The following is a 22,350-nucleotide window of genomic DNA, read 5'->3' on the forward strand; positions in this document are numbered from 1 at the left end:
GCTGAGGCTGCAGTTGTATGCAATGCTAGTAAGTTACTAATACTGACTTTCCACCAAAACCATCGACGTCGTGTCGACCTTACGACGCCGCTGCCTTCTACGTCTATAATATATATTATATTTTTGTATTACTGTTATTATTATCATATTTATTGTCATATTCTTCTGAAATAATAATAATATGATATCATAACCATATTGTTATTATGATAATAACAACATGTACGGTTCGTGTGGTGTGTGACGTCACCTTCGGCGTCCTTGCCCACGGTCGTCCGGGGGATTCACTTTCTTTCGAGCCACCGGCTCACAGACACAAGCGACAGCGGCGACGCGCACACGCCCGAGATCGGCCGCGACTCTCTCTCCTTCTCGCCGACCGCGCCACCGCCACTCACGTCCGCCGGAGCGATAGTATAATATTATACCTACCTTATACCAAGCGCGCGGTCATCGGACGCACTGGAAACCCAGCGGACCGGCACGGCGGGCGGGGGCGGGCGGCGTTTACTCCCACGATTTGCGGCGGCGACGGCTAGAAGAGATCCCGCGCGACGACGCGACGCAGTGCCGCAGTATCCGCGGGCCCCGAAATACTTACGGTCCGCTCTGGTTCGCGTCTGTTATGTGCGTTAATCGTCCGCACCGCCACCAGCACTACTCTGCCAGGGACGACACGCTTGGAACATGTGGTCGAGATGCGTCCTGATATTAGGTTAGTCGGATCATAATAATAATATGAAATAATGTAAAATAAAGTTATAATTATAATAATGATAATATGTCGTTATTGTTGATATCGTACTATTGTCCGTGTCGCCAGTCGTATAATATGATATCATCATATAAACGGGGGTGGAAAATTCGTGTATATTGTCGTGTATTCTGGTCGATCGAGTCATCTTCGAAGAGCCAAAACGGATGACAGATGACTGAACGGTCACTGCAGCGTGCACAGCAGCAAGCACTGAGGGTGGTACTTAAAATCAAGACCAACAATTTTTATATTTATTTTACTGATATAATATTACTATTATAAGATTACCTACCCCAGTATACCGCCCTTCGATTAAATTGGCACTATAGTTACTATTTTTGGCTAAATATTATCCATTCGTTTAAACTTGACGTACCTAAATAAATAAATTTAACTTTAAATTTTTTTAAACGGACCTGATAGATCCGATCAGTAAAAAAAAAAAAAAATAATAATAGCAGTGACCACATTGCCAATTTGCGTGTTGTTATTACATATTATTCTTTTCTCGGTATGTTGTACACAGAAACATACATTTTTTTTAAAAAATCATCGAATGGCTAACAAAAAAAAAGAAATGTACTAAACTATTAAGTTAATAGGATCATAAAATAATTTTTTTTTTTTTGGTTTATTATAAATAAGAAACCGAAAATCTAAGAATTTTGCTCTGTTCTACTCATTTATCGCTGCATGATACGACATTATAGGTAAAGAGCGTAATAGCGTAATACGTATGGTGTAAAATTAGGCAGGTATAACAACTATGACTATTCCAAGAGAATTTATGAACGGATTTCTATAGTCATCCAGAAAAGCAAGTTAAAGAGTTAGAACATCACAATAATAATTTAAAAAAGGTTTGTTAAGCCTTGATAGACTACGCCACTCTTAGACAAATAACTTATAATTTGTATAATTTAACTTAGGTTGATACGTATTGACGAATAGTGTTGTTTTGTTTTGTTTCTTATACAATTTAGTTTGTTAGAAATACATTTTTGTGAATGGGGGACTTTTGTGTTGTGATGACACTGCAGTGATATACTTTACCCTTTAAAATTATTTTTTTACCACCACACTCCGGTTGAAAGGTTTGCGGTATACAATGAAATCAATTACAGTAAATTAAAATATAAAAATCATATTAATTTTTAACACTAATGACAATAAATTTGATAAATACTTACTTTAATTTAAATTCAAATTGTTTTATTTTGTAATACATTTTAAAATTAAAATATTTTTGTAATAATTGTTAAAATAATAGTATAATTTGAATATTAATTTATTAATCATTTTTCATATTTCAACTATCACATTGCACGCGCTATTTATAATTAATCCCAATGCAACTAAAAAAAAGTTTGATTTTGACAACAAAAGTCAAAAGTTCCATAATAGGTCTATTATATAAATTATTTAATACTACAAATCACTAACATATTATACGTAAATATACGCATTAATTATAAACTATATAATAAATGTTTATTTGTATTTTAGATAAAAATTTAAAAAATTATTAATCGGATAAAATACAGCATAATTGTATTCATAATTTGTATTTAATTTCAGAACTTACTTTTGATTTTGATACGTACTTGTTATTTAAAATTAATGCATATTATTTGAGTCGTTAACACGTACGATCATCCAAAATAAATAATAGGTAATAATAATAATAATAATAATACATTTCTATCTGAATCCGGTTGGTGCTTATTCATAATCCATAAAAAGCTAAAAAGTTATTGCTTATATTTTATCAGAATACCTAGTATGCAGACTAACAATGTTTACGTTTTTTCAATAATCTAGAATTATAAGCAAGTGGTGCATTCAACCGCGTGAGTCTTTTTGGAGCATCACAAATTGAGTTCATTAATTCAAATTTGTATACAAAATATTTTAAATTGTGTACATAATAAATTATACATATAGGTAGGTGGTGCCAGTTTTTAGTATAATACTCAATTGAATAAACCCAATCATTATTCCTTATTCGTCAAAATATAATTATTCTCGATGAATTTCGCTCTCCAAATCTTAAATATTGGATACGGTTCTCTTATTATTTGTATCACTTTATGTAACGAATTTGAAAAAATATATGAAAACATTTAAGAATATAAAATTAAATTTTTCAAAAAATAAAATTCTAAATAATTGATTATATTTAATTGATAAAATTATATTCTTGAACTTATAAGTAGGCTTGGCATATTTGAATATCAATTAAACTTCATTATAGAATGTAGTCTCGATAGCCGAGTATAATTGTATAACGAAAATGCAATTCGTTTCGTTGAGGACCAATAAAGATTACAGATTATTGTAGTATGCTTGGCGCATTTCTCTAGTTGTATTATCTGACAAGTGACAACATAACAAAGTCCAGTACTAATTTCGCCCATTATGGTTTTACATCCTTCAACAGAACGTTATGATTTGGTCCATTAAATTGTCTTCCGGTCATGATGCGGACTTCCCGTTAAAAGAGCACGCAAAAATAAAAAAATAAATTATAAAAAATATGGCCCGTTATGTAAAACTGTACTCATACTGGGCGGCGAGTCGTCTTCAACTGATTCATTATGATTGAACGCATTCGAGGGAGACGAGTGGCGGTATGTATATTTTTTTAGCAGTTGCACATTCAAAAACAATGGTCTATCATGTCCAACGTAATAACGTATCAAAGATTCTCACAGTCCACAGGGGTAATGATTCGTTTAACAGAAATGTATTGGCACATTGTTTCAAGTGATATATTGATTTTCTTACACTTGGGGACACTAGGTCATTTTTATACAGTTATATTTTTTTAGTTTTTTAACAAATTAACCACAAAATTGAACGACCTTAAGCAATATTTTAAGATACAAAGTAGACAGTTTTAAAATTATTAAAAATGTAATTCATATGTTGTTATTAAATTAAAATAAAATAAAATAACTTATTGTATTTAATACAAATAACTACAGAAAAATAATCAAATTATTATTTTCATAACATGGAAATAAGACATGTTTTTAATTTATTTAGTGTACCTAGACAAGGTATAATACGTTCCTATTTATTTATAATTCAAATTTGTTTTTGTTGATTTAACCATTTAAATTTGAACATACGCCCCACACTTTATCCAAATCATAAAAATTAATTTTCAATATAAAAACATTAGGTAACGTATTTTTTAATTATTTTATATCATTACTTCACCAAATTGTAATATGAACATTTTACATGCAAATTATAATATTCACCTGAATATATCTGCCATAATATAATAACGATTTATATAAATATTTATGGACATTTTAATTATAGCATTACATTTTTAAGAAACTAATTATTTTAGTTTATTTTTTTTATAAAAATATTAATAAACATAAATTATGTTATAACTTCTATACTAAAAATATATGCAACCCAATTTTGACTAAATGGCATGTTTGATAAGTAAAAAGGGAAAAAATAAAAAAATGTGTATTATTATTTGCACAGCCTGCAACATTGATAAATAAATTAATAATATAAGGACTCTTCAGTAAGTCAGAAGCAGTCCCTTTGGATTTTGGAACAGTCGATACTCCTTAGGATACACTATTTAACTAAATGTCTGGAACACCCGGAAATATTTAACGACCGGCAGACGTGCGTATTCAAATACTCAAACAATAATAATTGACCCACTTGTCGTGGTTTTTTACTCCTTTTATGTTTTTTAATGGTTGCCCTTTTGTTTCGGGCTGAAGCGAAAGCCAGACGAGACAATAAATCTGAATTTATGACATCAAGCTCTTGTGCTCTGGTTGCCTGTCGTCCAAACAGAGGCCATATAATAACACGGCGAGTACCTACATGAACCACACGCGACCAATTAACAGGGATCTAAAATAAAAATCTCAAGTTTTTAATTATTATAATTACAAGAGGAACAACAATGAATGCAACACTATGGAATTGGTAATAACTGGTAGGTATATGTGATATGTCAAATCAACTTGACCTGATTCCTCAAAGTTGTGTCATGGGTGAAACCATCATGCATTATTGTATATGTTTTTTTCCGAATCATTACACAATAGTGTAACACCGACGAAATGAGTCAGTAAAAGGAGTGACGTCGAAAAAACGATAAGTCCTTCATTTTAATAATTTCAAGGGAAATGTATTTGTCAAACATTGTATTTACAATATATTAAATTTACACTATTGTATTCGTACATTTTTCAATTCAAATTTAAATATTATTTTAATTTTAAAAATATCTATTGGTAATACTTATATTTATAACGTCCAACAATCGAATTGCAATAATTACAACACAAATTATTACTAGTTATTAACTACGAAATGTATTATATTGATTTTAAAAACTAAATAAATTGCATTAAGTAATAATAGTATCAAATGCTAAAAGTGTCCAACTACTTAAATTTTGCTAAAAATCAATAAAATCGAATTTAGAAAACGAAAAGAAACACGTTAGTTTGAATAACCAGTTAGTAGGTATACCTAAACTGTTAATATATCTCATATTTCATGAACTGGAGTTTCTTGTTCTTTATCTTCTAACGTTAGAATTTAAATAAGGTATTTATGATAAACTTATTACTCATACCTACTCACTTTTGGGTTTTTTTGATTAATCCACTAAGCATTATCGATTAAGAAACCTTTAGTAGGTATTACTTTATCACTATAGTTAGTATTTATTAAGTAATATTTTTAATAAAATCGTTTATAACAATCAACATTGAATTGAATATAAATTAAGACATTAGGTATATGTATATTACTATATTATGTATTCAATTGAGAGTATCATAATTAGTTAACATCATCAAATAAACTTTAAACAAAACTATACGTACCTATATACGTACTATACATTTGAAAACTGTATATTGTAGTAAATACTTTTTCATCATCTTAAAAAATAATATTCTTATGTACTGTAATAGCTGTAAAATATGTAAGGCTTTAAATTATTCATAGTTGAACCAAGGAAACATTGATTTATAATAAGATTGATAAATATTATTTTTTTTTAAATGTTAGTTAAAGGAAATAATTCAAATATACCGTTGTTCTAAAACCATGTGACAAGTAACTGTAGTTATTCAAAAATTGTTATTATTATATTTTTTTTTTCATAAGAATGGTTTTTTTTTTCATGAAATAATAATCTACTTATTTTATAAAATAAATTTCTATTTTGATTACCTGTCTTCACTATGAACATTTTTACCAACATTATTAGAAATATGTTTTTTTACGAATATTAAAAACAAACCAACACCATTTCACCAGTAGATTGCTATAAATAATTATAAACCTTAAATTGTATCTACCTATTTTAATTAAATATATACAATTTTTTTTATAAGATCTTCCTTCTTACTATCATGGTTTTATTTTTAAAATATACCTTTTAGCTGTTATCAAAATTGTAAGCTCAACTAGTTAACAATTCGTTGATCATATAAAAAATTAATCTTATAATGATCCAAGTATAATTGAAATATACAAGGTTATTGCATTTACACCCTTTCTCAATCAAATATTTGATAATAAAAACAAAAATAGCAGCGTAAAGGGAGCCAGAAATAATCAAGTATACATGCGCGGGAATTTTGAATTTTTTAGCTTTTGTCAGCGTGTTTTTGATGATAAGAAAAATTTATATTTGTGATATCCCTTTGCGCAGCCATTTTGTTTCTGATGATCCTATTCAATATGCAATAACCTGTATATTTCAACCATGGATCCAAGTATCGTACTATCGTATATCTTTAGGTATAAGAATATAATATATTATATATGAATAAATGAAAATTTTTTGTCGTCCATCAAGTAATGTTAATAGATTTCCTTTTGAAGTAGTCACTACAATATGTTATTAGTATAATATATAGTATACCTTCCTACAATTTTGACGATATCCAAGATATCAATACACCCACATTTAGAAACCACAGTGTAAAAAAAATTAGGTATTCATTAAAAAAATTACTGAACCATGACTATATATATATGCACACTTGCGTAGTTGCGTCGTGCACTTAAAGCAAAAAAAAATATTCGAGGTTTTCCGGTCCGTCTTTTTTTTTCATATAACAACACCCATATTATAACCATCGACTTTGTTTGTGTCAACGGTGGTACGCATCGGAGAAAGCGATATGTAAAATAAAAAAATAGACGCAAACGATAATGTATTAAAATATATTCGTATCTGCATATACCTACTATTAAAATAGGTATATAATCTAAACATATTATAGTTGGATGCAGAAAAATAAAAATATTCTCTACACTATTTTTTTTCCCCCATTTGAACGTCATAGGCCGAATCTCATACGGAAACGCGACAGGCACCGCCGCCGCCGCATTGGTCGTCGTCGTAATAATATTATATGAATTATATTTAATTCTATGCGTGTGCCTCCATAATATTATACATTCGTTTGTTTTCGGCCCGAAACACGACGACGACTCGGCCGCGGCCGCGCCTCGAGCGGTCATATAGAAACCGACGACGACGCTGCCGTCGCCGGGTCCGTGCGAGCGAACTCGCGCGCGCGTGCTCGCGGAACGCCCGGCGCCGACGGTGCAGCGCGCGATAAAGACCGCTCTGTTACGGCGACGACGTCACCCGAGGGATATTTTCACTGGCGCGCGCGCGGAAGGAAACGTCCGCGAGAAGAAGAAACACAACAAGAAACGTGTTATTATTGTTTATAACCTCTAATTAATAATTTGTTCACCGCGATTATTCACGTCCGCGCGCGGGGCGCATACGGCGTATATAGTTGCGTATATGTGTATCTTGGTCACGACCTTCGAGTATCCGTGAACGGCCTTGTTGGGCCGATATTATTCGAGTGAGAGAAAAAATATAGGCACACGACGACCTGTTGATACTAGTTTTCTTTTTCGTGTCTACAAAACCGATATAAGCTGCACACTCACAGATAATATATTGTATTATAGTATATATACGCAAAATATATGTATATGTGTGTGTGCTTACACGTAAATATTTGAGACAGAGAGAGAAGACAATTGATGAGTATAGCGTTACACTGCTGCAAAAACGCCATTTCGTGGGCGGATGTATCTCCCGGATATTGTTTACTTCGACTTTCAGACAATCTCGTTTTCACCAGCCGTTTCAACGATAACATCACTTTCGGTCAAAATATATTTCAAACCGTCAAATGGTTTTTTTTTTTGTACAATTGAGATGTCGTCATACTCAAGTGTCAGGTGAATTAACAATAAGCTTTTATATTATCAATATTCAGTCGAATTTCAATTATTAAACACGTAACTTTGTTATATGAAAACCATTATTCGTCCATAATCATGATTCATGGTATAACATAACAAGAGTAATAGACCATGTTATATAGTGATTATTAGTGATATAATTAACATTATGAAATCACCATCTTATAAGCTAGATTTATTATTAGATATTACCTTTATTAAATACCAATACTTTTATTTTGGGCAATTTAAACAATCACTTAATTTAATGTCTATATGTTTCTATAAAGAAATAATAGTAAGACATAATATTGAAGTAAATTGTAAAAATCATACTATAAATCAATTAGGTATCTACTTTTTAAACTTTTTATATCATTATTTACTGAATTTTTTTATTGGTCTAATTTATCATAATCTTTATGTAATTATGTAGGTAATTCATTCTATACTTCATAATTTATAACATCATAATTTAAAACAACATAATTATAAATAATGATAACTAAACCAAATACATTCATACCTACTTGGAAATATTATAATGATGCCTACCTACCTTTAGTTTATTAGGTACTTTATAATAATAATTTCGTTAATTTTAAAGATACTAATATTATTATAAAGATACCTGTTTTGAATATTTTATTTAGTTATATAAACCTTAACAAATTCGTATTACCTAATTAATGAATTCCCAAAAAGAAGATACAATTGAATCAGTTGAATACCTATAATTATTTAAATTTAAATCAAAGTTGTATGTAAAAAAATATCTATGAGTCAATACTCAATAGTAAATCATTCGTTAATAGTTTAATACACATGCAGCCATACAGGATCAACACGTTATGCCTACACAATGAATAACATGGGTGGGATTATAATATTTATATTTGACACATATACATAACGTATTGTCTTAAAATATCAAAACACCAAACTAATAAAGTAATAAGTAGTAACTTATACGTTCCGTAATACGATTTCAGTAAACTGTTTCCTACTTTGTTGCCATATTCCATATTATGTTACAGTAACAAAGTTGGATACACGTATACAATATTTCTGATTGTATTAAAATGATAATTTTTTTATGAATAACTTGTGCACATGGATTTTCGGTAAGTCATTCTATATTCCAATTTTACATTTACATGTCATTCATCATCTATTATAATGTATTCAATATTCATACTGGATTTTTGATCATTTTCTCTGCTCCGTAAATTAAATTCCACAAAACACACATATTATTTGATTTCATCTAATATTTCACGTTTTTTATATGAATTACAAGACTGAAGCGAGATCACAATTATTTACCTTATAAACATTTTATTTTACCCTTAAGTAAGTGGACTTTACGATCAATGCCCACTTTAATTAAATTTGTACTTATGTATATGATTATGGCAATTATTATGCAGCTTAAATTAAAATGCTTCAAGCTATATTATAGTTTAGGTTCCTATTATAATATAATAACTAACGAGTATATACCTATATATAATTTATTAAGACTCGTAAATTCACCACCATTAGTTGAAATTCCTTTAATAATTATGTATATTAAAGAGATTATTAAATTATTATTAATTTCCTTTTTACTTTACTATATAACAATTAGATACAACATAACATCACTACATCAGTATACTATATACATTTATTAAAGTAATCACGTACCTATATTATGTACGATTTATTAAGTAGTAGGTAGTTGATAAATAATTCATATGAATGCATCTAAGCCAAACAGTAATATTATTATTTATAATATGAATTAACTTATCCTAATTTCATTCTTTAATAGTGCGTTTATTTAAATTTTGATTTTTGGAACTTTTAACTAGATATATATTTATAAAACTATATTTTTAAATAAATAGGTTGGTACTTCCAAGTATTTTTTTTTAAAAGGTACTATTAAAAGAATGTTTTGTGACGGTATAAATTTCTGAATAGTTTTTTTTTCAAATGTGAACCCATTCCCCTCAATATTTCTGTAAATTGTTAAGCCGATTATTTTATTTATAATGTATTTCGACATTATGACATTATTATGTCTTTATTCAAACGATAGTAGTTTTCGGAATTATACTGAAAATTATGACTATCTGTAATAAATATGCTGATGTAATAGTCCATAATTGCAAATTTATTAAATATTACGATTTACGATAGTTTAAAAATTTTAGGTACTTATATAGATTTCTATTAACATTGTATTATAGACTATTGTCATGAGTATAATAGGCACTATAATAAGTACTATAATAATAAAATTACAACCAACAGTTTATGTAAAACTATTTTAAGGAATACAATTATTAAATTTGAATAAATATATTATTATAAGATAAAATGGGACTAGTTCTGAGAACTCTTGGTAAATTACCCTACATTTAAAAAAATGTAATAGGTATACTCAATTTACTTTAAATAAGAGTACAAATTTTAAAATTTGCTAAAAAACATTTAATTATTTTAACATTTTCTATTATCATAATATCATATCATATTATAAAGCATGTGTTGTTTTATATGTCAAATAAAACATGATATTATATATACTATTTAGGTATATGTTTTATTTATTACATTAATTAGTACTCTAACATATTAGAGCATAATTATATCTTTTCGTCAATCATAATTTTTAATAATTATTGATGATAATAACCAAAAAGTTTTAAAAAATGTATATCAATGACAATTTTTTTTTCAGGGATATGTTACTTAACCGTAAAAGCTGGTGTTGCAGTTCGTCATTTTGAAAACAGTTATTCACAAGGTAATTCCGATGATTCATATCCTAATACGTGTATATTGTACATAAATAATCCATATAATAGGTACCTATATATATAATAATAATAGTATGGACTATGTAATATACATCATCCATCTAGGTCATTATCACCCTGACAGTAATTCAAAAAAAAAATAATAGTTGCGTAATATTATATTGACCTCCAGCACTTTCTCCAACCAAAAATGTTTTGGTAGAAAAACCTATGAGGTGGTTACCTACGATTTTTTTTCTCCACACCTATCACGATTGTCCTGTATGCGTTTTTTTTTTCTAAGAAGTCACAAATAGTTGCACAACCGGTGTGTGTGTGTGTGTGTGTGTGTGTGTGTGTGTGACATGTGTGACATTATGTAACGGATGTATTGGATGAGAGAAAAGTAAAAAGCAACATGCGTGTGAGAGGAAAAACAATTATGTTTATTTTGGCCGAACATATAGGTACTATTACATATTATTATATTGATATACGGGAACTGCATTTCCGATTTTTATGTGGTCGCACTTTCTCTGATGTCCCATAGGAATTAATTTTTGTGTCCAAGCAATTTTTGATTTTTATATAACACGGTAGTTCAATTTTAATCGTTGTTATCCTATAGTTATTCTTTAATTTTTTTTCTATTAAAAATTAGCCTCTAGCAAAAGGCAAAAGAATAACATTATTGGCTGCGGTGTATTATTATATTGTTATTATTACATTTGCAGCTTATATAGGTACTATTTGTTTATGTATTACATTTTGACAAAACAAAAGACCTTGAGCTGTTTTGAACATCTGACGGTAAAGCACCCGGATATCGTGCATAAAATGGAAAGTAAACGAGTGTGGGCGGCGTAATATATTTTCTTTAAAAACACGCCGATTTACATATTATACGCAGTCTGTTTTGTCGGGTCGGTGAAATATAATATTAATTTTGTATGTATATGTTCAGAAAGGTTACAAGTCCACTGTTTGCCACACGCTCGGCAAGTTCAATTGGTCGTACATAATTTTCACTTTGAACAACCTACGAATAACATTTTTAAACCAAGTTTATTTGTATTGATACAATATATATAGGTACGTAGGTTTAGTGTCTAAACATTTTTAACCTACACGTTCATTTGTAATTTTTATTCTTTTAAATTATTATATAGTCACTGTACTAGAAAGTAACATCATTTTAAGCTTAAATTCATACCTAGTTACCTATAATAATAATATAATAACATACCTACAAATTAACTATAATAATGGTATGAGTGCTTTACATTTCTAAATATCACTATAGGTAAATGAAAATAACTTTAAAATACAATTTAATATAGTTAATTTAATTTAATTGGTACGCTGCAGGTAAACATCTAGATATTATACATTAAAAAATAATATTATACATAGAATAAATCGGAACATTTTTAATACAGATACTGATCAACCACATTCTATGAGACAATTCAGTTTTAGTTAACTTGTCACATTTAGCCATTATATGTCATTCTTATGAAACCATTTTTTTTTTAAGACTACTATTTTATAATGAATCATAATAATATAATTTGTATTCAATACTCAATCCTTTTAAAATAATTTCTAATTATAAATGATTTAAAATATACTCTATTAATCTTAAGCGTAAAACTTATTGCATAGGATCACACTCCTCGAAAACGATTAGGACTTTTTTATATAGAAATAAAAATACAAAACACTCGTACGATTCGTACCAACGTTATTTACAGAGTCAAACTGTGCCATGATTAATGTTAGCTTGTAACATTCTATTTATAAGCGTAAACAGTAGCAATGAATGATCACCAGATAGGACGCATTTAAATAAATGATTGATTAGCTCGTTAACAATAATGTCGACTCTTTGAATGTTTGCAGTATTAGATAAAATATTTTTTATAAAAAATAATAACCACTTTAAATACGAAGAAGAAATTTAATTTCCAAAAGTACTTAGTAAATATACCCTCCCAAGTATATAATGGACAATTTAATATTACTTAAAGTTAGCTTACGGGTTTTTTTTTTTTTTGTAATATAATATTTATAGTAATTTGTGAGAATATAATGTAACTGGCTACTAATTAGTGTGGGTTGTTGTTGTTTTTTAAAAAGAAAATATACACCACGCCTCTGCAGATGCAACCAAACGAGTGAAAGTTTTTCAGGTGTAAATATCGTTTATTTCTGAGCAATATTTATTCCAGTCGTACGCATAAAATCAAAATTTACTATTTCTAAAAATAAACTTCTTATATAAGTAGTTGCAAGTCATTATTTCACTATCACTACTATAAATACTACTATAAATTAAAGCTTATTAATATTAGATATTATTTAATACTTCTTATATTGTTTATTACCATTCTGTTAAAATTTGTTTACCTAAAAACTGGTAATGAATTAACTACGTTAAACTATAATATTTAGTTCTAGATATTTAGGTATATTTATTTTATATTTATTTTATTTTATATCTTATTTATTGTATTATAAAATACAATAAATAAGATATGTAAAAATGTTAGATAATGAACATGTGTATCGTACAAAAACCAATAATTTTAAGCTTTTAAATTATAATGATTAGGTAGTTCTAAAATGATTGAATATAGTATCGTACATATGATTAAATATTTAAATCAATGTATAAATTTATAGTAATATATATTACAAATTTTAACTTCTCCACTGTTTGTATACATGAACTAAACTATACCAATGAGTGTTAATAATGCGAAAGTTATATTTTTTATCATTGACATATTATACTTCAATTAAAATTGTATACCCTATCTATTACAATATAAAAGTGCCCATTAAAGTGAAATCAGAATTGAAACTGATAAGGAGATAGGTACCTATAGACTATAGTATATGTATTTAAAAGTCCTTTACATGTCTCAGTTTCTTGTATGTAATAAATATAGATTTAAACTGTGATAAAACGCACAGAAAACTTTTGTGTAAAACCGTTTTCTTATTTCACCCACTGATTAAACAAACACATATTTCTTATCGGCTATCACAATAATTATCACATGAAAGTTACATTGCTGATAAATAAACTAGAGGGCGCCTAGCTATATTTGGATAACAAATGCAACTCCGTTTCATGGAACCGTCCAGAGAACTGGTCGGTGTTTAGTTAGTTAGTTAGGTATCCTGCTATAGTCTTGCTAATTTACTTCTAATATCAAAGTAGGCCGACGTTATCTTATCGACTATTAAATTCACTCTCACACTATAGATTTCCATCTAATTTTTCCCATTCTTCGTTAGTTTTGCGGTTGCAACACTATAGGGCGTCCAAAATTGTATAATGATACCTATGCAAGTGTGTGGGGGGCACAAAAACAGATAACTTTCTATATGTGTCAAGTATAATACTTAGTTATTTGAATTTATTTTTATTTATGATTATTATTATCTTTTTTTATTCTTGTTGTACCTTACCTAAACTGATCGCAAATTTATAACCATAGGCGCAGCGCCTACGTACATACATATAATTAGCAGTACACCAAATCTGAACAAAAAAAGTAGCTCTCACTAAAATTTAAACGTTAGGTATGATATTATCTTATCATTATATAAACAACATATATTATTTACATTTAATCGTTAATCGTTATTATGATGTAAATTCGTATCATTAATAAATGTTTAATGATGCATTGAAGCACCTACTGAAACTATTTATAATTCTACAGTACAAAATAACTTGTATGATTAATTAAAACTATTCTTTCAGCAGGCTGTAAGGCTTTCATGCGAACAATAAATAACTATTGATCAAACATTTATAAATCAAATAATAATTTATACAGAGTAATAAAAATATGTATAAGTTACCTAGGTAGTAGGTATATAATTTTTTTGGATTTTGTAATTATTTTTTTTAGTAATTTTAACTTAAGACAATTTTATTAAAATTTGAATTTTTTATTAAAATAAAAATCAACTGAATTAGAAGGAGTGTTCGCGTTACGGTTATGTTAGGTTAGGTCACGATCATCTAACTAATTCCTACTACAATAACTGGCCAGGGGATCTCCGTTGGTTACTTTAGTAGCATGTATAGATTGCAGAGTGTATAGGTCTTACAAATAACCCGTGATTAATTACCTAGGTATATGACAGTCAAAACAGATATAAGACTCGTGTAAAAATATAAGAATATAACACTACTTTTACTTGAATAATTAAATACAATTTACAATATAAAATTGTATTTCCCATTAAGGTTTTAATTTCTATTAAATTAAATATATCTTACTTGTTGCAAGTTTGACTGACTATAAACTGGCCAATGTGGCAATGTATTTATCTTTTAACCTAATGAACCAACTGTCTTATTAGTTATTATAAATACATATACTATAAAACTTATTTTCGTATGTCATGTCCCAATGTTATGTCTATTGTAGTATTGTAGACTGTAGTATTATAATAGTAGTCACTAGTCGGTACTGGGTACCATCGTGAGGAGAAAGTGATAAATGGTGAATCATTTATATGAATTGTTATCATAATAGTTATTATTGCTCATTCAAATAATAATATTTTTAATAAAACAATCGTGGTAATTATTAATTATCTTGTAGAATTACCAATTCTTCTTCTTCCTCTTCGCCATTGGCTCCCAACTTTACTATATGGGTAGTTGTTATAATTACCATTTACCAATTACAAATAATACATTTAGTTAGGTACATCAGATTCTTGGTGGGAACTAAGAAGTTGATTTGATTTCATTATTATAGTTAATGATGTTTGTCTTGGGCGATCTAACAATAGTATGTTTTTGATACATACCATATTAGTAAACACTAAACGTCTATACAGATAAGTTTATTTATCGAGGTATAATTTGAAATTTTTTTTAATGAAAACAATTTTTTTAATACCTCACCCTGTTATTTCTCCACATTAATATTACAATATAACTAAGACAATATAGTTTTTAAACATATTTATTTTTGGTTGTTTTAAAAAATATTTAATGATTCCATATTTATATTTAAATGTTACACTCATTATTTAGAGTCAGCCCTCCCCCTACAACTGTATAACATTCTTCTATGATTTTTAATACATATAAGACTTAAATAACTATACATTTTCCATTGTCAGTTTAATATTGTGAATTGCTTGTAATTTACCTATTAATATTTTATATATTTTATGACAGCTTACGATTTTACTGGTAGACATCAGTATCATATAAATCGACCACCTAGACAAACTGTCCGAGAATCTTTTCACTTTCCTGCAAGTGATAGTCAGGATCATGCGGGGTATAGCGATGTTACATACCCAGAAGAAGGTAGAAGCGCTAAATCAGGTAGACGTGCCAAATTACCAACCGAGTTCCAAGGACCTCTACCTGAGGAACAGACTGAATATCCACCTGTCGGTTCGGAAGAAGCTCGGTATTTATCTCCACAAGCCATAGCCAAAATTTCAGAAACTCTTGGCGCTATCAACACTGTAGGAAGGTACCTAGTTAATTATACAAGGGGAACCACAGATGACAGACTTGACAGCCCACAGAGTTATCCAGTAAGTAAGTATATCTTTATAGAGAATAAAGCAATAACCTCACGTAATATAATATAATTAATATGGTATACATGCATAATGTATCAAACTTTTTAACAATATTTTGAATTAACTTATGCAAATATTATATAGATTATCTAGATATTTTTTGACCACAGTCTTTTTTTTCATATAAACAAATAGGAAAATGGGTTTTCACATTGATATTGTTCTTTTTCACTATCTTACATTAAATTACCAAATATTCTTATTGTGTCCCAGGGTACAGATTGTAAATTATTACACATTTGAGATAAGAAAAAATATATATTGTTATAAGAATTTAAAAATAAAAAAAAAAATTTTAATTACCTATAATTATTCAAAACTCAATGATGAACATTCAAACAGTCATTAATATAACTTATTTCTCAGTTACACATTTGGCATATACAGTTTAGGGGGTTAATTCAATAATTTATCAAATTAAACGTAACATAAATAAATAGGTAACTAATAAACATACATAAATAAATTGACTTCCGTATTAAACCGGATGGGTCAGCTGAATTTGGTTGACGAATACTGATGTAGGAGAAGGTTTGCAGAAACCAGGTGACCTGCCAACTGCAATATTCACTATCAGCAAGAACGTGCTTGGTCGAAATATGACTGACATGGTGGTAAAGCCACTAGTGAGTCTGGGTTCAGGCAAGGTGGTGTCGCAGGACAATAGACCATGCTCTACACCGGATGGTTCTCAGGGAAACTGCGAAGACCTTAGCAACTGCCCGCAGCTGTTGCTCAACTTAGGGCATCTTAGACAATCTATATGCTTTAAGAATCTGTTCGTGCCAGGCGTGTGTTGCCCAAAAAAGACATCTGAACCGTAAGTATCTACTATTTACTAGTAAGTATCAATAACTTAATCAGAAGGACTAAAAAACGAACAACTAAAATAAAAATGTTTGAGATACTTAACTATGCTCAATGTAAAGAAGATTTTAGAAGTCATAAAATATTAAACGTATACGATAGTTGAAATAAATATAAAAAAATATTGATACACACAAATTAATGTTCACTCTCCTAAAAATTTTTTATTGAACACAATTATTGAACATTTGGACTTAATACATTTCTTAATTTTAATACGTCATTCCTCCAATACTTTCTTAATCATAGTTAAATAAAATGTATTGACCTAAACTATTTCTACAGATGATTAGGTTTAAGGTATACATATATATATAATCAGCCTTTACTTTGTCTTCTTAATTGATTTTCTAAGCTATTTATAATTTATTTCATGTAAAATATGTATTATATTACAATTCATAATATTTGCACATAACCTTATACGTTATTTATTTTTTTTTTTTTTGGAAATCGTCAATGGACATTTTTTGTTTTAACACAGCATACGAGTAGAAAGTAATCCAATTGGAAGGGAAAAACGATTTTTAATAATATATACATACATACACTATATATTATTCTTCTTTAGACCATTATCTCGTCCGTTTGTCTTATTCATGCGTAAAACTTAATTGCCGATGACCTTGCCCACCACATTCACCGTGTCCTCACGCACGCGCGCTTTCTTGCGATTACGATACATACAAGTGAACAGTCGCGTCTATGCACGACATGCCGAACATTACCGAAAGGATAAAGAAAGGACAAAAAAACAATACGCGGCTATTCGATTTGTAACCGCTATTGCGCTCTATTTAACGCGCTTACTATAAATTTCATTTGTTTATTAACACGCCTGTCTATGCGTGTTTGACTATCTAATCAAACATTGATTTTCACTTTTCATTTTCACGTCACAAAAATATACTATTTATTCACATATAAAAGGGGTTAATTACAGTGAAAATGTATTAGAATATAAATTACGAAATTCTCATATAGTCTGCATATGTAACGTATGTGTTGAAACCCTCTGTTGTGCAAACACTTCCGTGGTTATTATTATCGAGTTTGACATGATTTTCATTTTCACTCTTAAATATAGTATATTAGATAATGTAATTGTGTCGACGAACAATATTTTTCATTTTCAATATTTAATAGGTAAATGACGGAAATTAGTACGTGGTCAAAAATTAATATAAGTACCCCAATGTAGTTTATTAATTATAATTCAAGCAAAAATGTATTCAATTTAGAGAAATTGTTTGCGGTAATAGCGTTTTCAGTTTCAACATTTTATGCGGTCACTGTATTAGGTGCATATTATAACAATCGAATTTTATGAAAGCACGAATATGTGGTCAATTCAACGATTCATTTTACAGCTACCGTAATTAAAGATATTTATCAAACAATTTTCGAATAAAAGTACTTTTAAATATTTTTAATAATAGTTGTTCAATTTTTATTTCGTTTATTATTTTAAGCATGATCAATTTTTAAACTTTCTATTTCTGTGTTTTTAAGCACAATATGTTATTCATCTTATCCACCCTATTACCGTATTAAATTTAATATTTTGTATACGTTTAAAATAAATTAAGAATTTTTCCGTTTGTCTAAGTAGAACATCACTAATTTGTAATTAATAATTATCATAGAACATTAATTTTAAAATATATTATATGCCTATATCCGATGTAACACATGTAAATTGCAATTTGACCAAATCTTTGTTCAACAGATATTTATTATTTTAATAACAATTAAAATGTTTATATACTTTTTAATATCATAATAATAGGAAAAAATATAATAATTTGTTTAACTATATTTTCTATTCTCTTGTAGACTTGTTCCTGAAAAACCTTCAAAACCTGAACACTTTGTGACTCAAACTGCAGTCACTAGGCCGCCGATAAATACTCGGCCACCATCGGCCACTCGACCACCACCGGCTAATATCATCACGTTGTCTACTAAAGCACCAATACAAGTAGCAACCAAACCAACTACAAGTTTGGTATCTTCTAATACTATTGATGAAGGTATAAACTATTAATAAATATTATAATAATATTAATAATAAAATATACTTAGCAAGACAAAACACTACACATTTGAATTATAATGTAATAATAATAAAACGATTTATAAGCATAGCTTTGATGGGGAGTTTTATTTGATCTATGTTTGATGATTAAATGATTTAAAGATTATAATAATGCATAATTCATTTATACGTTTATATATACCTACATTATAATTTTTATTATAAACTGATCTGTGTAAAATCAACATTTATAATACAATTATTATATAGATAATGCATACTTAAAAATCAATATCATATTGTTATTAAAAGATAATTAGTTTTTGCATTCCTTAATAATACGATAAAACTATTTATACATGATATAGGTACTATAGTTATAAACAATTGATATCAAAATAATTCAAAATAAAATGCTGCACTTATGCGCTATATATATTATTATATAGGTAGCAATTGGTACTTCTACGTGTGTGATAGAATTAGACTCAGATTTAGTATGGACTTAAAACAATTAACCTTTAAACCTCATATATGTAGTAATTAGTAGTACCTAGTTGATATTTTTGATATTTTTTTATCACAATGTCACGCTTCAGTAAATTTGTTTATTTCATGCATACCTTGATGATATATTAAGTATTTACAACCGGTTTTTATCTACGACAATCAACTTAGCTGTAAACTTGCCTTCAAATTGTATTCCAATTATTTTAGTTTTAAAATGATCTTATAACTTTATAAGTTATAAAGTTATAAGAAACAATTGTAACAAACTCCAGCATTTCTGATGACATACCTAATACCTAATAATATATAACATAACATTTAAAAAACTGCATATAATAAAAATACATAGTTAAAATAATGATTAATGACCATATAATGTTGGTTTTGAGTTTATGATTTTTGAATTATATTCTATAAGAACTAAAAAAATAGATTAAATCTATATTTTCCAGTGATAATATCTGTTATGTTGACATTTCCACGAGATTTAAGAAAACTACTATTGTATTATTTAATATTTTATTTACCTGAATTATGCTAGCATATAGGTACATAAACTCAAATAGATTAACAAACAAATAAATAATTTTGGTTTATTTTATTGTTGATGTGTTTATTGTAAAAAAAGAATAACTAATTAATAATATTATATAACAATAAGTTGAAATTATAAATAATATGATCGTCGCATAACTTACTTCAAAAAAACTATAAAATTCAATCATAATAATTTCATGTAATTTTTGAATGGATTACTTATATACCTGTTAAATTTAAAATTAGACTGTGGACGACCTGAAGTACCAAAGTTCCGAGTAGTCGGAGGAGATGAAGCTTTACCAGGTCGATGGCCATGGATGGCTGCTATATTCTTACATGGTCCCAGGAGAACTGAATTTTGGTGTGGAGGCTCATTAATTGGACCTAGACATATTCTCACTGCTGCGCATTGCACACGAGATAATAGACAAATGCCGTATGTTTTATTCGTTGATAGAATTAAGTTTAGATGACCATGTCGGGAAAACTTTATATTAATAAAAAAAAAATTCATTGAAAGATTAAAATAATTTTTTTTTTTCAGTTTTAATGCCAGACAATTTACAGTTCGACTGGGTGACGTAGACTTACGCAGGGATGATGAGCCTTCGTCTCCCGAAACATATTATGTTGTCGAAGTTCGTGGACATAATAAATTCTCCAGAGTTGGTTTTTATAATGATATTGCAATCCTCGTATTAGATAGACCTGTCAAAAGGAGCAAGTACACAATACCTTTGTGTTTACCTCCTAAAAGTTCTAAGTCAGATACTTTTGTTGGACAGAGTCCAACAGTTGTAGGATGGGGTACTACGTACTATGGTAAATTGAATTTGAAATAATTGTAATTAATATAATACAATTTAATTAAAATTAATTATAATACAGGTGGTAAAGAGAGTACTGTACAAAGACAAGTCGATCTTCCTGTATGGAATAATAACGACTGTGACAGAACTTACTTCCAACCAATCAATGAAGACTTTATTTGTGCAGGATTGAAAGAAGGAGGAAAAGATGCTTGTCAGGTAAATCTTAATCTGAAAGTATTTTAAGAAAGTGTATTATAAAAAATATATTATTTCAGGGAGATTCTGGAGGTCCGTTAATGCTAAAAAAGGATGGTAGATGGATACAAATTGGTATTGTATCATTTGGTAACAAATGTGGTGAACCTGGCTATCCGGGTGTGTATACAAGGGTCACTCGATACTTGGATTGGATTAATGATAATATTAATTAATCATATTTTGAAAACTAAAAAGCATCAACGATAAAATATGTAAAGTAATTAACGTAAGCGTAAATGCCAAACTTATGTACCTATATTTATACATATATTTTAAATAGAGATATTACAAGATTCATAATATATCTACCTAATATTTTTCTTCACCATCGACATTCTCGTCGTTAGTAAATTTAAAAATTATTTTAAATGTTAATCGTTTTGTAAATAAAATATATGAATAGAATCCCTCATGATTTAAGTTCTTAAATTCTCAAAGAAATATTTAATATTAACTATTTATTTATTGAATCGTAACCAAGACTATTAGACATATAAGTAGGTAGTCTAAAATCTATATAATATTATGAGTTGTAAAATATTATACATTTACCCGATTACATTTAAAAATATATTTTATAAATTATAAGACAATTGCTTACACTTGTATAATGTATAATTTAATAGAATAATAAATTATATTTGTATATTATACTGAATTATTTATAGTAAGTTATATATAAAATTTAGTTTCGAAATGTATTTACATTTTTTAAATAAACATTTACCTTACCGTTTAAAAAAATTAAATTTATTCATAAAACGTGTACTTATATTATCATGTAATATTATATAATATACAAATTTAAGTAAATCACTGAATAAAATATTATATAATCCTCTCTTATGTTATTTTTGT

General features: G+C 28.3%; 1 protein-coding gene across 2 annotated transcripts; it reads left to right on the top strand.

Annotated features, from left to right (window-relative positions):
* Positions 1–354: 354 nt before the first annotated feature.
* On the top strand, positions 355–22,245 carry LOC132945844 (proclotting enzyme-like). 2 transcript variants are annotated; one of them, XM_061015635.1, is made up of 9 exons: positions 355–715; positions 10,773–10,838; positions 16,049–16,419; positions 17,007–17,287; positions 19,171–19,367; positions 20,666–20,858; positions 20,967–21,244; positions 21,311–21,450; positions 21,510–22,245. In XM_061015635.1, the coding sequence occupies exons 1-9, from the start codon at positions 688–690 to the stop codon at positions 21,663–21,665; spliced, it is 1,710 nt and encodes a 569-aa protein (XP_060871618.1). In that variant the 5' UTR covers positions 355–687; the 3' UTR covers positions 21,666–22,245. The 2 variants fall into 2 exon arrangements, with proteins under 2 accessions (XP_060871618.1, XP_060871617.1); XM_061015634.1 differs by having other exon boundaries at positions 357–715; positions 16,049–16,423; positions 16,999–17,287; positions 21,510–22,244.
* The last annotated feature ends 105 nt before the right edge of the window (positions 22,246–22,350 follow it).

The sequence above is a fragment of the Metopolophium dirhodum genome, chromosome 5 (assembly GCF_019925205.1).
Source record: "Metopolophium dirhodum isolate CAU chromosome 5, ASM1992520v1, whole genome shotgun sequence".
Classification (NCBI taxonomy): Eukaryota; Metazoa; Arthropoda; class Insecta; order Hemiptera; family Aphididae; genus Metopolophium; species Metopolophium dirhodum.

Excerpts from the sequence above, each read along its gene's own strand:
- LOC132945844 (XM_061015634.1), top strand. The coding sequence starts at position 688 with ATGTGGTCGAGATGCGTCCTGATATTAG. Across the intron at positions 10,839-16,048 it reads TGAAAACAGTTATTCACAAG|CTTACGATTTTACTGGTAGA; the intron begins GTAATTCCGATG and ends ATTTTATGACAG. Across the intron at positions 21,451-21,509 it reads GAGGAAAAGATGCTTGTCAG|GGAGATTCTGGAGGTCCGTT; the intron begins GTAAATCTTAAT and ends ATATTATTTCAG.